Source organism: Pyxicephalus adspersus, chromosome 7, assembly GCF_032062135.1.
Source record: "Pyxicephalus adspersus chromosome 7, UCB_Pads_2.0, whole genome shotgun sequence".
Taxonomy (NCBI): Eukaryota; Metazoa; Chordata; class Amphibia; order Anura; family Pyxicephalidae; genus Pyxicephalus; species Pyxicephalus adspersus.
In genome coordinates, this window is record NC_092864.1 from 17,413,692 (window position 1) to 17,430,102 (window position 16,411).

Sequence of the window (16,411 nt, forward strand, 5' to 3'; positions counted from 1 at the left end):
CACGGCTATGGCCGATGAGCTCCCCCAGGGTCCTTCTCCGGATCCCACGGGGGGGGGGAGGGGGGTACGGGGTTGGGCGCAACGGCCAGAGGCACAGACTACCAACATTTTCTCGTGAACCACTACCAGTTGGCAACCACTACTCTAATGAACGTTAGGGGAAAAAAAAAAAAAACATTCTAGATGACTATCCATGGTTTTGCTTTAACTAACTGCTTGCCTGGAGACATCAATACAGCATCATACACGTATGAATTATTGGGGGATGTAATAGTAAGTGCCTTTATAGAATGCGTAATACAAAACTATGCATGATAATAGGCACAACAGATGGGCTACCATCAATTTTTTATATGCACATTTAGACCAACAATTTAAAAATAAATGTTTTTTAATTATTATTATTTTTTAAAGGATACAACCCGAACCTCCTGCAGTGCCCACTTCTGCTTCAAAAACTCTATGAGGCTGGAAACTTTTCTATGCAGCTCCACTATCATCCTGGTAAAAAAAGACAATAGTAAACATACAGTATTAAGGACCCAACAAAAAAGTATGTTATCATTGACCTGACCCACTTTAAATTTTTGTGACCAGGCAGGACTTTGCCATAATATCTTTTAGGATAAATGATGCCTATCAACACAAAGTGGAACCAAGTCCTACTTAGCGATTAAAGCAGGTGGTTATTGCAGAAAAGGACAGGCAATGTCCCTTCTGCTATAACCTAACTTACCTGCCTGATTGTGTCAGGAATATGTGAGAAAGCTAAGCTGCCCATGTGAAGGGCCAACGGTGGTTGCCCCATGTAACTTTTCCAGCTTTCCTTGCGTGTGTTGGGGATGGATGAACTTACGCATGCCTGCACTCCAACAACCAATCAAAATAGTGGCACCCAGCAAGGGAGCGCTGATAGGCACGTGCAGCAGGATTTAGTTCCGTTTTTTAACTACGTAAAATGAGTGATGAAGAAAGCAGGGTATCATACAGTAGGTTCACACTCCGACAACAGCACCTTGCACCTACAGGGTATTGACGAAGACATTGGCACTGAAGATTTGCATCATTCATGACTATCCACCACCAGGGGAAGACAAAGTAGAAGGGGGACTGAGGATGTCATGACCAGCCAGAAGACATCAGAAAACTATTCCTTGAAGAAGTACACAATGGCAGTTACGGTCATGAATATCTTAGTTCCACATTTCTTTACCTGAGGCGAGGATTCTGTGCTAGACTCTGTACACGTGCCCAGGCCTGGTTATTCCTTGGCTGAAGTTCTATAGGTACTTTCAGAGGCAATCTCACAGGTTTCTGATCCTCTTCATCACTTAGCCCTGGAAAATGATATAATATTACCTCAATAGCTACATCAGAAAAAAGGACTGAGGTATACCAAATATATGTTTAGGCAGCTGACTGTGTAATGAAAAACAATTTATAGAGCTTACTACACAAAAATAGCTCAGCTACTATGAGATTATATCTCAACACCCCTTTATTAAAGGGTTCCTTGGAAATACAAACTTCCTCATAGAAACTTTTGTTTAAAACTCTATAAGCTGTAACAAATTTCTTTAAGGATTTTAAAGCTTCATAAACTATTTTCAACTAGTAAATGAGAACGTGTCAAGGGCCAACAACTGCACTTTCACTGTACAGGGGATAGCAGTGGGTGAAACCCCACAGGGATCCAATACATCCCCCACAAAGTCCTACCTACTCACACTGCAGAATTGATTGGAGTTACGTGTAGGTGGCTTGCCAGGTCCAATTGAGTTTAAACTGGAGTACATGGTATCCTTAATATTTACTAATTAATATGAATTGATAATAAATCAAATAAAGAATTCGGTTATATCCCTGTGAATAGAGGCTACCCAAAACACAACTATGTGTGCTGTATTTAGGCAACACTGGACAGACAGATTCATTACCTGTCTTTCCTTCAGGGTCACAAAGTTTCTTCAAAGCTCGGCACATAGGAGCCTTAATCCGTAAATTCCTTCCTTTGTACCGAACTGTAGTTGCTCTGTGAAAAGATAATCAAAATCAGTTTTGAGAGAGGTTTTATATAGATATATGATATCAGCAAGTTGTATAAATATTTATGATATGCGTACTTTTTCATAGGATACAAACATCTTTGTTGACCATTGAAGCCTAAATGCTTATACAAAAATTAGCAGCATCAGTAAAAGCAAAAGTAAGTAAATGATAAAGGCATTGAAAAAGATCAACTCTTATACTTACCTCTTTAGTGGTCTGTGTCTCCCCCTTTCCCCTAGCCAACACTGCAATGTTAGGCAACCTAACCCAGCAACATCTGGCAGTGTCAGAATCCTATGCACCTACTATGTACGATGGTTCCATTTTACGACCCCTATGTAACTGCAGTGTCCTGTAGTGACATTTTTTTATTTCCTTTAATATCGTAATACTCACATTTAGAACAATACTTCTACGTCAAGAAATAACTTGATACCAAGAGCCAGGTGGTTTATTTACCTATACAACCTCATGTAAACACCATATACACTGTGAACGACAGTAACTGGCCCCTAAATATTAGTGCGGATCAGAGTAATCAGTAACAGCCTGATCTTTCACGTAGTAGTCCAAGAGCCCTGTATCTGAGGGTGTTGGACACCTAATGATCAACTATGAGGCCACTGAACAATTCCAAAGTCTTACTTTCTCTTGCCAGATCATGGGGAGCAATAGATGCCTTGCAATGTAGATGTTCTTCGCTGTGCCTGAACACTGATGGAAGTCCCAGTGTTCCTACACAGTACTGCATTACTTACAAGATAAACTGAGGGAGTGAAGGCAAACAGAAGCATTTATATGTATGTACATATATTATGTACCAAGAAATTTATAATACCCACCCCAACTGAATCAGCTCATTCAATTTGACAGCATTCTTATCATCCATGCCTACAAAAAACAAGAAATAGACAACTTAAAAAAACACTTCACTTGTTATTGGTATGACCACCGTCATCTGACATGCCAGCTGGGAAAAATGTACCATGTCACCGCATGTGTGCCAGGTTATTTATAGCATAGATATGTATTTTTTAAAGGATTTCTAGTATGCATATTTTCCCCCTCATGGTCACGTGATCATGAAACATCCTAATTCGTTTCTGGACGGATAGTTTGAGACCATAGCTCTCAGTCACAAAATTAGAACTTCCCACAAGCTGCATACTGCTAGTTCACAGATAAAGTGTAGAAAAACATTCTTTTACCATGTATGAAAACATTTTTGTACCAGTAATGGTCATTAGGCTGACTAAAATACCTTACATTGATATCAAACCTATTCCCACATTTTTATTTTCTAAAAAGAAAACTTACATCCTCCAATTTTTTTCCGTAGTTCTCCATAACAGATAAGACCATAAAGCTCCTGTGAGGACTTCTTAAGACCACAAGAAAACACTGCAAAACAGTAAAGACAGAGTATCATACATAGGTATGAAAAAAAAAAAATCAAGAGAAAGAAGGAAGATGCAGAAGAGAGGGAAGATTGAAGATGTTGCTTTGCCCAGCATTGACAAAACACAGGCTCACTTTCAAATATAACCAGCATAAAAAAGTGTTTTAAAGTACGAAAAGAAAACAGCAAGACTCACCATTGTTGAAGTCTATGTATTTAGAGATCTTGTGCCACGTTCTGTAGTAAAAGTGGCGGACCTGTTCTTTATTCTTAACCATGCTGGCTGGCTTGGCTTTCTTCTTGTATTTGAGAGCAATGTTGTTCTGAATGGCTTCAAAATCCTTCCCATGCTAAATCGAAAGAACAAATAAAAATTCAAGTTAGCCTCAGCTACTATTATTGATTGATCTAGTTTCTTTGATCGCTGTGCAGTGCTGTGAAAGACGAGCACATCTTTGACAACATACCAAAAACTCATACCAAAAAGAATAAATATAAGATGAGAATTGTTTAACAAATAGGCAGCAGACACTACATAAAATGTCACTTACTTCATAAAGGGCCTCAAAGAAAGTATTCTTGTCCTCTGTGCTCCAAGACTCCCACTGACTTCGAACCTTTTTCTTGTTGCCCTCATCTTTCTCACCGGTAGATGGCGCTGTGTTTCGGCTGGATGTTTTTGTTGCACTGGGAGTTGTTCCGGTAGAGCAGCTTGGCGAGGATGGAGTAGCACTGTCCAATCCTAAAATGAAGGACGTACATTCACGATGTAAGAAACATTAAATTTACTATGAGGAAAGTAGAGTAGCGGCTTTCATATTGTACCTTAAGGTAGAAGACACCAAAAAATAATGGTAAATTTGATGTAAACCCCAAATAATTGACATGTCATTTGTTATTGTGCCATTTATAATCAAAAAAATGCCACTCCAGTCATGACTATGTTTCAAGTCTGGTGAAGACAGTGCGTGCATATTGTGTATAGTAACATGTAAAGCTTTTAGTCTCCAATACCTCATGTGGAATCCCAAAGCGATAGAAGCACCTAAATTGGACTTACAATCAGCCTTTTGCAGTCACTATACAGAAAGTGAGAGAAAAAGCTCAAGAAGTCAATTGTTTGCAGAGCAGGCTGACTGGAGGAGAAAGAAAGTGATAGAGGGATGTGCTCATATTGGTGATGCTTTTCCTTCACTGCAGGGGGAAGGTATTGATACAAAACCATTTTTTTGTAATGGGCCAATATTTTTTATTTTTATTTTTTTTTTTTTAACAGCGGCTCTGCCATTTTGCTTGCAAGGGCTTGCGTGTTCCCACTTTTCCGCCAAAGACAAAGGTTCAATGTTTCCTAGAAACGGTAATATTCACTAAGAAATTGTCTGGAATGGCATTCCATGGTGTCTAGAATTCTTTGAAGACAATAAGCATGATTTGAGGATTTCACACAGCTAAATTATGTTGCTCAAGTGCTTATGTAAACATCGCAGAACCGATCAGCAGCACATACTGTTCACAAAGTTGATTATACCATGGTCCTTCTTTGCAGTGCAATTTGTGCAAAAAATAAAAGTCTGTTGTACTCTTAAGTGGAACTCTGCAATGCGAACAAGCTCCAGAGCATATTGGTTCTTTAAAGCACATAAATACATTTAAAAAAAAAAAAAGTGTGTACCTGTCAACAGTGGGGGAGAGGGTGCAGATATAACACGACTCCTTTTCTCACCAGTAATCATGTTTTACTGACACATTGATCAGCCACAGGGCAGGGGGGGGGGGGGCAAGACCTGTAAATGGTGCTCAAGTGCAGCTAACAACAATTAGCAATGCAAAACAAGAAACCAGGAAGCCGTTACTGAAACTTAAAGATACATTTGAGAATATATACTATATGTGTACCAGACTTTGTTCTGCTGGACTGGCATCCGGATTTTTCAGGGAGGCAATGCTGAAGTCAATGGTGGTCCAATAACCCAAATAAACCATTTTAGTTTCTGCTAATAAAATCGGGTGTAAAAAAAATAAATTCTGTGTTCAATGAGTTACTGAGCTTCTTGATTTCATGGCTCTTAGGTCTGAATAATGACACTTGTGGTCCAAGAATGACAACATGGCCATTCTAAGATGGAAGCTTCCTTGTGCGGAGAATGAGGTACCAGGAGGACATCTCCCACGTGTGCTATTAACTTGTACCAGCTGAACAGTGGGACTGCAGCATGAAGTCAGTGAGTATTTTTAGACTGAAATCTAGCATCATGAAAGCACACTATCAGCTCCAGCAACCACCTCCTCACAGAGGAGGATCGTGAAAGAAAAACTTTACATAAAAAAAAAAAAAAAAAACACACACACATACATACATATTAACTAGAGCTACAGATGCCAACCAAACCTGCAAGGGTTTTATTGGATTTTATATAAAAAAAAATAATATTAAGCGCCAACTACCCGTGTATGATCCAATGTTTTCATCACCCATTGATCTCCCCAGCCCCTTTTAGCTGGGTTCAGCACCCGGCACTTCTCAAAAACAACCTGGCTGTTTTTGGGTGGCTACTGAAAAGTTGGGTCATAATACAGGGCCTGCCACCCACCTACAATTTCTTCCCATCCGGCTTAAAAAAATTAACACTGCCATCATGGTTACATTTTCAATATGGCAATAACAAAGGGTAAGCTCTAATGCTTTACACTGCCCATGACCTCAAGGACTCATTTACACTATGAAGTCCAACAAATTGTCTATTGTCACGTTACAATGTGATGTGTTCGGCAATCCAATCGTTTGTAGTTGACAAAGGGTTTCTGGTTTTCTATCACCTGGTGGATATTAGATCTCCAGAGGATTCCATTGGTAAGATTTGTCTACCATATTCCCCCTACCCACATTGGAATCACCGATTTCAATTCCTACTTTTTGGTTGTTAAATAACCAACAGAAAGTATGAGGCTTCCTCAAGAGTACTACAGCAGGGGGGAACATGTGGGAAGTTAAAATCAGATACATGTTAAAGGAAGTTTTTGCATGCGTAGTATTGTGCAAGTGAGGTTATATTACTCACAGAGATAACGGTTCTCTCTCGGACAATGCCTTCATTTGCATTTTACGAAGGATGATCCTTGGTCCAAGTATCATTTAGGATCGTCATCTACTTCTAGGTTTCTGAGATAATACAGTCATGTTTTTATCCAAATGCCTGATTGTTCTTTGGCATCAGTGTTCACCGTAGGCCCTTTTAGCCGGGTGCACCACCCAGCACTTTTTAATAACCACCTGGCAGTTTTAAGGTGGTTACTGAAAAGATGGGTCACAATAAAGGGACTGCCAGTCGCATAAAATTTCTTACCACCAAAAACCTAAAAAAATGCCTGGGTTGAACACTGGCAACGTTCACAAATCTTTGACACAGGTTAGAACCCCGATACAGCCTCTCGCCCCAAAACTTGCTACAAACTTACAGTCTGATCACTATGGGAGAGAAGTGCCTCCTACCTGCAGAATAATGGCATAATAATTTCACTACGGCTGAAAGAACCTTTACAATTTGCAGTGGAAAGCAGCTGTTATGTGCTCAGAAAAAACACACTGCAAGTCAACACATTTGCACACGATGCCCTTGCATTGGTGGTGGTGCCGTTCTTACAACAAAGTAGGGAAAAGCAACTGCACGGCCAGAAAAGAACGTCACAGGAACCATGCTGCAACCCTAACCCAACAATGTGAAAACACATACAAATGGTTCCCAAATACTCCAATGCAGTTGAAAGGGAGCGGTTGGGAGTGCAGTACATCTATTAAGTCTAAAATGGTCCTTGGCTGTGCAATGATGATTTTCAATGATTTAAGAAAAATGGTGGATTTTTTAATGCAGAATTGTAAAATTCATGAAAGGTTAAATATGACAAGAGATCATTCATAATCATCTCTCAGAACTTACTAAAAACAAATCAGTTTTCCGTAGATAGACCCATTGACATTTACAAAATCAGGATAGTTATTGTAATGACCTCTCATACTCCATTGTATGCTAAAAGATACACAAGCCCGGAAACCCGGCTTTGGATGGATTACCATGTAGACGTGTTTTATATTACCACCTTTAATTATTCTTGATGATGCAAGACTAGCAAGGAGAACTTGTGTCATTAGAGGCTAGGTGAATTAACAATCAGTTACTCCCACACATACACATCATTTGGCAACGACCCCACCCAGAACATTCACCTGTTTCAACGAGTTTCATCTTCGTTACGTTCACTAAAAAGTGTCATCTTGATGAGAGAAGAATGCCATTATTTTAAAAGGTTGCTCAACATCGGGCAGCAATATATTAGGAATAATTTCAGTTTCCTTGCTGGTAGTCTTCCTGGAGCTCGTAACAATATTACAAGGGATGGGCAGATTATGAATTACGTATGGCTGATCATAACTAGGGATGAACAGCTTGGCAAATCATAATTGCAATTAGTGAAGTTTGCAAACCCCATACAGTCAATTGGTGTGCATGCTATTGTCTAAGAAAAAGGTATAGGAAGCTAAGCAATGTCAATGGGGAAAGACCACTCCAACACACACTGAAAAAAATGGCGGCAATAACCACTCCTTTTTTAGAGGCAGGACTGGGCTGTCCATTTCTTCAAATATTGGCTCTTTTGACTCAATGAATCAAGACATGGAACTATAGGTCGTTCTTTGATTTTGGTGTTTTCAAAAAATTGTCTACAAAGTTTCTGAAAGCAGTGCCCAACCCAGGCATTTTTTTACAGCCGGGTGGGCAGCCCCTGTATTGTGACCCAACTCTTTAGTAAAAACCCAAAAACAGCCGAGTGGTTACCGAAAAGTGCCCGGTGGTGTACCGAAAAGGGCCTGGGGAGAACACTATTAAAGTATGGATTCATCACACAGCTATGATGGTGGCAAATCAAAACCTCATCCTTCTGGGCAACTACCACAATCCAAATACTCAAAATACTCATCTTTTCTCCGATGGTAGAGGAAGAACGCTGGGAGCCAGTCGCACAGATTGTCCTGCTCAGAAATCAGCTTTAAATGGCCAATTGAGCTACTTCAGCACTCACATTGCGGAAAATCAAACACATGAGTACACAAATTCAGAAATCACTTCTGATTGGCTGCCTTAAGCTACTGCAATTACTACTTTAGTAAACAAGCCTGATTAGTTTTACAGCTCAGCTGAAAGTTGGCTCATTAGCCCTTATTTTCCCAGTATAAAAAACAAGCCCCATTTCACAATATGGTAAGTTATTTAATGGAATTGTGCCTGGATGTCTTGTTTGAGCGGTATCTGATCTTATAAACACACACACGTACCAGTAAAGATCACTAACCCTGAGACAAACACAACTTCCGGGATCTTAGAAAGGAAGGCCGATATGAAGTATTACACTGAAAGGGTTGCCTGGACAGGTCGCCCTTCCGGAAATGCTGATTCTGTCATACCAACAAAATGGGAAATGGAGAAACCGGAATCTAAAAAGATATACACGTGTTATGGAGTGTTCTCCCCAGGGAAGAAGCTGTAGGTGGCGAGAACTTTTCAGCAACCACTAAAAGGCAACTGTTGTAAGTGCTGGGTGGTGTGCCCAGCTTAAAGGGGTTGGGGAGAATACTGTCCTCATCCCTAAACGCAGGGTTGTCCACCGCTAGAACTCAAAAATGGAGTCAGATAAATGGTTGGCTGGAACAGGATATAACTGAACAATAGTAATCTCTGGAAGAGAACTTTTCATAAATAGTGGCTACAATCTTGCAAAATGGGTTATTCATAGTATCGCAGAACACACCAAAAACCTTCAGAAAAGGAAAAATCCTTTTATTATATTTTACAAAGACAGAACAAAAATAAAAATCTCCTGGTGCATTAGACACACCCAGCTGTAGGCTACGTACACACGTCTGATGGTTCTTGTCCAATTATCGCTTCAGGACTAGTTCGGACCAGAATCTGACATGACAGCGGCCACTCAACATCATTCATGGATCTGTGCTGGCGGATCCATGAACGGCTGCAATACAAGTGAGGGGGAGAAAGCACAGCTGGGTGCCGTTATCTCGTTCTCCCCTCTCCATAGAGCAGAATGAAGCTGTATGTACGGCACTCATTCATGAATCTTTCTTTGGAAAGGATTGTGAAAGATCGTTTCCAACTACTAAAGTCTAACGTGTGTACGCAGCCTTAGTTATTGACTTAGCTCTGCAAAGCGAACCTGTCAAAAGTAAAACAAGCAGATAAGCTGTTACATATAGTTGTCATCACCACCATTCCTCTATTTTAAGTGAGTACAGAGGACCTGATAACATAAAGCGAACATCAAAGGAGTAGATAAGAGCAACTTCCAGAGGAGCAAGGAATTAGGCAAGTGCTTCAGTTTTTTTTTCATCACCCCCCAGATGAATCCTAAAGCTCCTATGAACTGTGAATTCTTAAGGATAACTGGAATCAGGTGACTATATACTCATGGTTGTTAATATTAAAATGTGCAGTCTTGCTAATGTCAGATTATTAATTTTACTTCGTACTATTTATATTTTTTATTTTACTATTTAGCTTTACTAAGGCTGCATACACATGTGTAATAATTGTCGTCTTTCACGATCCTTTCCAACGACAAAAGACTGCACAATGCATGAACGAGCGCTCTGCATACAGCGCCGTTCTGCTCTATGGACAGAAAAGGGTGGACGACGACAGAGCGGCACCCCGCTGCAAACTGTCCCCTTCATTTTCATTATGATCATTCCTCGTTCGTCGTCCATGGATCAGCCGGTTGGACAACAAGAGCTGTACACATGCCAGAGTCTCGTCCGATATCAGCCCTGAGGCGATTATCAGGTAGAATCATCTGGCGTGTGTAACGTAGCCTTAGTTTACCCAAATCTACTGTGTGCTGAAGGTGGTCATACACATGGCAACTTTCAGGTAATTTCCTCTTGTCATCAACTGAGAATCAAACAAACATTTAAATTGATCACAGAGAACCAAGCAAGCAATCTACAACCCACAAGTACAATTGACCTTTTTAACAATTTGCTTAATCTAAAACTATAAATAAAGAGTTTTATACAAAAAAGCTTTGACTAAGACAATTTAAATCTTATCTACTTGCAGCTAACCGAAACCACCAATTATATTTTCTCAGCTGATCTATAAATTAAAGCGGAAGTTTCACATTTAAAAATTTGTGATCAGATAGGTCCTAATTGCATTAGGGACAAGCAATGAATGTCCTTTATGCAACAAGCAATCTTCCTGCCAGATTGTGTATGTATGGCAAACTCCTTGTAGGATGCAGGGATACCCAGCACATCACAGCTTCCCCTGTGCCTGCCTTTCAATATACCCACAGATCCAAACCAGAAGCAAGAGAAGAATATTTAGGAGTATATTTAAAAAATTGCAATCGGGCATGTAAGGTTATTTTATTGCAGAGGGACATCGCCTGAATTGGACCGAATAATCACTTTATGCAGAGCTGTACATTAAATAGGGGTTGCAAATTACAGAAAGAGCAGTGTTAAACCCAGAAAAAATTTTAAGCCGGGTGGTCAGAAATTGTAGGCGGGTGGTATTGTGACCCAACTTTTTAGTAGCTACCCAAAAACAGCCAGGTGGTTACTGAAAAGTGCAGAGTGGTGCACCCAGTTAAAGAGGCTGGGGAGAACACTGCAGTGACGCAGGAGGAGGAGAGGACCCTGCCCAGAAGAGCTTACAATCTAATAGTTGAGAGAAACAACACACACAATAGGAAGGGGGGGGGAGTAGTGAGTGTTTTAGGAGACAGAAGACAGGTATGCAAATTTGAAAATATGGGTTTGAATGCTCTTTTAAAGGAGCAGGAAGTAAGAAAAGTCTTGGAGCAGTGCGTGTGATGAGGTTATGAGCGAGGAAGTAAGTAGTAAGGTAATATTATTATTATTATTATTATTAATAAACAGGATTTATATAGCGCCAACATATTACGCAGCGCTGTACATTATATAAAGGAGCAAAGAGCGCGGCTAGGAGATCAATAGAAGAACAAGGAGAGCGGCTAGGAGAATATTTTTTTTACCAGGTCAGAAAGGTAAGTGGGACAAGAATTGTGGAGGGATTTGTTATGGGGTTATAAAAGGAAAAAAATGACCACACGGGAGGGCCATATACCCTCAACGCTTCATCAGAAACACCTTGTAGACCCAGTGTGGTCACATTGTGCACGACAATGACAGATGTACCCAACTCTCACCCATCCTTCACACCACTTTTTTAATTGAAAGCTCCTTAAAGCTAGTTAAACATCATGGGACATATAGACCCAAAATTACAGAAACAAGACAAATAACCCATCTACAATCACAGGGTTAGAAAAGTGCTGCCATTGTGTGCATAGAAATTGTAATAAATAAAAATAAATTGTTTGGGGGTAAACACTACAAAACACAGGATGCTGCAAGATATGTTGCTTCATTGAATTAAGCATTTCCATCTGAAGGTGGAAACAATTCAATTCAGGGCTAGAATTTGGAGTTGTAAAGCAAAGTGTGGGGCCAGGAAGATGACAGAGCAATCGTCAATTTCCAGGTCGCCGTGACTTCTAATACTTTAGCTGAAGCTGGAGACGTAAAAGGCAATTATACACTTGAAGTCAACACAAAATGATTATTTAATGGAGGTGGAACAGACAGAATATTAGGAATAATGCAAACAATTACTGCTTTTTGATGCTGCTATGCACACTCATAAGCTGGGAGATAATATGAGGGAGTAGACAGTGAACCTATGATACTCAAGCTTTAGGCGAAGTAAAAAACAAAACTGATGCAGTGCTATCAGGTGCCCCTCACGCCAAAAATTCTGTCCATTTTCACTCCGGATATGAGCGGAGCAGAAAGGGAGCGAAGGAAAGGTCAGTATATATGCTGCTGGGGAATGGTTGCTTTGAGCAAACCCAAGCACAAAGCAGGTTTGCAGTGAATACTTCTTACAATCTAATATATAGGGAAACAATGTAGATAAATTATGATCAATGAAGAGAAATAATATTAATAATAATTAAAAAGCAAACATGGGATTTAGAAGTGAAAAAAAAATGAAATTTTGAAAATTAAAAAAATTGGAAGCAAAAATATAAAAGTTCTGCAAATTACATAAATTGTCTGAATGTATTAAGCCTATAGTGATATGTTTAAGCTTGCTGATCCTTTAATGCCAGACGTGGACAAATCATAAGAAAGCAAAGGTAAATCAGGTACAACGACTATGTTTTAGTATAACTCCCCAGGTATTATATTTTCTTTAGTCAAGATCCATCACTGCAAAATATACATAAAAATTATATATATAAATAAATGAAAACCGCTACGGTTATACCAGTATGCCTTATAGCGTGCCCTTCCCCAAAAGCTGACATACCTGATCTGAAACCTTCCCCAACCTTTCTGTCGCTGCTGATGGAGAATTCACTTTAATTACAGTATGGTGAAACTGTTGTCATTGGGACACTTAGTCCACTTTCACACTTATGGTTACAAACCGCTCCCAGAAATTTAAAACTTTGAAAGGGGGAAAAGCAACCACAAGGCCAGAAGCAACCTGTTACTTCCAGGAACCATGGCTCAACCACAACCAAATGGTTCCCAAGAGACTGAGAACATGGTTGAGACTGCCGTACAATGTGGAGGTCAACTGCAAGTATGATATAGGCCTAAGGGTCAGTTCATATTATTGCACTGCGGTAACATGCATCAATCAGTACAATGCAGCGCTGAATGACATTCAAATCAACTTCCTAAAAATGCTGCAAAAATTAATAGTTTGCCCTAACATAAGGATCTTTAATAAAGTGAATAAGCCATAAGTGAGGGGAAGTTTAATAACAGAACAAAAGAATTATTGTTTGTCAATTGCATTGTCTGAGAAGGAACAGCAATTGAACCAGTTTGGTTACCTTGTCCAACTGCTATTGTTTTCTATCGTTAAAAGCCTTTGCATCTTACCAACATTGGATGAAATAAGAATGGTCACCCAAGCTCAACAGGAACCCAATGACAGTGTACTGAGTATTTAAAGCAAACCCGTGGCCAAAATAAATGAATGCCAACAGCAGTAGGTTGCCAAACAGCAAAGGCTGTCAGCACATTTTCTGCTGCAGAACTTTTCACCTTCCCAGAACCTCCTGTTTATTAAATTAGAACGATCATCAAAGGGAGGCTTCATCGATCATCAAAGGGAGGCTTTTCCCTTTTACATAGTGAAAATAATATTTTTCCTCCACATTTTTATTTTTTATTTTATTTAATATTATTTTAAACTACCTGCCCCTTCCATCTTCACTACCGAGACGGTAAATACAGAAAGCAACAACCTTTTGGGATACTTGCCTCACATATCACAGGATAGCCCATGGTTGGGTGCTAGGTCTCTGGTGGATTTCCTCAAATGCAAATATATAATCTCACACATGCACAGAATGAGATCAGAGCCGATTTATTTATATTTGGTGGAACACACTTCACCTGAAATGTGAAGTGTGAGATCGGGTAAAGGAAGATGTCAGTGGGAGACATAACGGGAAGCCCCGAAAGAAAAGGGAAAATATTAGATTTGGTGAAAAAAAATAATAATATATATATATATATATATATATATATATATATATATATAAATAAAGAAAGAAAGAAATATAAGAAGACTTTAATATGCACAGCAAATGGCAAAATATTTAGCGGCACGTGGGTTTCACAAAGACATTTGTTCAATTATTCATTCTACATTATAAAGAATATATATTTATTTTTTGTGCATATATTCTTTATAATGGGGAATGAGTAAAAAAAAACTCTTGCCTGGCGTTTAACTTTATAGAAATGTATGTAAATGCACCACAAAAATTTAAATAGCCTTTAAAGCCCATCTCAGGCTTAAAACCACAACCCTAACACCCTCCCTAATGAAAACCACATTACTTCTTTCCATAAATGCCTTCCTGCATCTAAAGGCACCAACTACAAAACACCAATATGTCTTCCAAAAAAATAAACACACACACACACACACACAACAGATCACACTTCCCCCTCCACATTCCTACACTCTTCCCAACACTCATCAAAATCATAAACTGGCATTACGCCTGTGCTGCACGTATGTAAACTTCTCAGCAGAAACAACCGCTCCCGATTTTGACAAGCGCTGCCTGGCCACAACATTGGCTGGAGGGATCCACTCTGTTATTTACATAAACTAGAAAGCTTGTCTATTCCAGAACTGGCAAGGTTGAGGAGAATACAAACAATGGTGAAAAAGTGATCAGCAGGTCCTATGTGCAAAAGACTGCAAAGGGTATAGCACATGGTCAATATCTCTAGGATGAGGAAAGTCAGAGTGTAGGAAAATGGGCAGATAATTGTTTGAGGGTGTGACATGGGAGCAGTATATGCAAGAGAGAGAGTGTTGGATGGCATTCCATGGGACCAAAATCTACAGGAAAGCAATAGAGAGACAATGATATGAAGACACATTCACAGGAGAGGAGTGTGGTAGTATGATGGCAAGCACTATATGCAGAAAAGTAGTGGAAGATGTACCAGTGTATGCAGGAGAATACTGCCCAGGGCAAAACATTGGGCAGGATACATAGAAAATGACCAGAAACTGCCAAGGGTATAATGACGGGCAGTATATATAGGACAGAGACATACAGAGAATATAACCAGTATCTGCATGAGAAGGGTACACGTTGTATTATGGCAAGCAGTACATGCAGGATAGCAGTCCTAAAGGGTATACCAGTGGGTGGGCAGTGTACCCAGGAGACAACTACCAGGGATAGGCAGTATATTCAGAAAAAAGAGCAGAGAATATAACCAGTATTCAGGAGATGGGCAGTATGAGCAGGAAAGAACTGCACACATTCACAAATATGTAAACAAAAAAAAAAGTCCACACCAGTATGGAAATTGAGGTATAACACATTTATGTGTTCACATTGGGAGTGAGGTTGTGATGTGGTGATCGCTTCTTCACAATGTAGCATCTCACCCGCAGAGGACCATAAAGAATGAATATGGGAGGCAGTGACTGGTTCAGTACAGCTCATCACAAAATGTTCCAACTTTTTAAAAACATGCACAATGTTGCAGAGGGCTGAGTAGCTGGAGCTACTGGAGCACCAGGAGCTGCATGGAAATGTCCGTTCTCGCCATCAGTCTGAACCTTCCTGCTCTGTGTTAGCTGCCATCATTGTCAAAAGAAATATCAAAGTGGGCAGATTCTGGGACTATTGGGCAAGAAATGGGATGTACACTGGAGATTCCTACTATTCATGGTTTTCGTCCAAAAATTACCCAATTTGTATAATAAATTCACACATTTTACACATTGGATTCAATACTTTCTGCTTCTCCTAAAGGAAACTCAAAATCCATTTTTTTTTTAAACTTGCCTACCCTTCTTCTGTCTCTTAAAACCCTCACTACTTCCAACCACTACATATCCCCTCCTATTGTGTGATACTTCCACCACCTCTTAGATTGTAAGCTCTTTGGGGCAGGGTTCTCTCCTCCTCCTGTGTCACTGTGTTTTCATGTCATTTGAAGAACCTATTTAAAGTACAGCGCTGCGTAATATGTTGGCTTTATATAAATTCTGTTTATGAATAATACGAAAATGCGTAAACATTTATTCACCCATCTAACTATCTAACTAAATGTGAAAAATGTAAATTATGAATAAACACTAGGTGAATGTCAGGTAAAAAAAAATTTATACTCTGACCCCTAAATACATTCTCTGACAAATTTATCCTTATTTAACACATTCACACCGGTTATCACCAGTTACTACCTCCAAATGATGCAATTTGTAAAAAAAGATATTAAATTTTAGGCTGATCTGAAAGATGATTCGCCAGCTTGGAGTAAAATGAATAAGCTAAGGATTTGTTACAGTTATTTATCCAAAGAAT

At 39.5% G+C, this 16,411-nt stretch overlaps 1 protein-coding gene across 3 annotated transcripts in view; it reads right to left on the minus strand.

Annotated features, from left to right (window-relative positions):
- Positions 1–16,411, minus strand: part of CRAMP1 (cramped chromatin regulator homolog 1) — a 37,862-nt gene that overhangs the window by 15,907 nt on the left and 5,544 nt on the right. For all 3 annotated transcript variants that reach the window (XM_072417681.1, XM_072417680.1, XM_072417679.1), the window contains exons 3-9: positions 4,000–4,190; positions 3,645–3,798; positions 3,367–3,450; positions 2,892–2,940; positions 1,938–2,032; positions 1,214–1,337; positions 420–501 (exon numbers count right to left, since the gene is read on the minus strand). In XM_072417681.1, the coding sequence (XP_072273782.1) occupies positions 420–501; positions 1,214–1,337; positions 1,938–2,032; positions 2,892–2,940; positions 3,367–3,450; positions 3,645–3,798; positions 4,000–4,190 (779 nt within the window). The remainder of the gene's footprint in view (positions 1–419; positions 502–1,213; positions 1,338–1,937; positions 2,033–2,891; positions 2,941–3,366; positions 3,451–3,644; positions 3,799–3,999; positions 4,191–16,411) is intronic.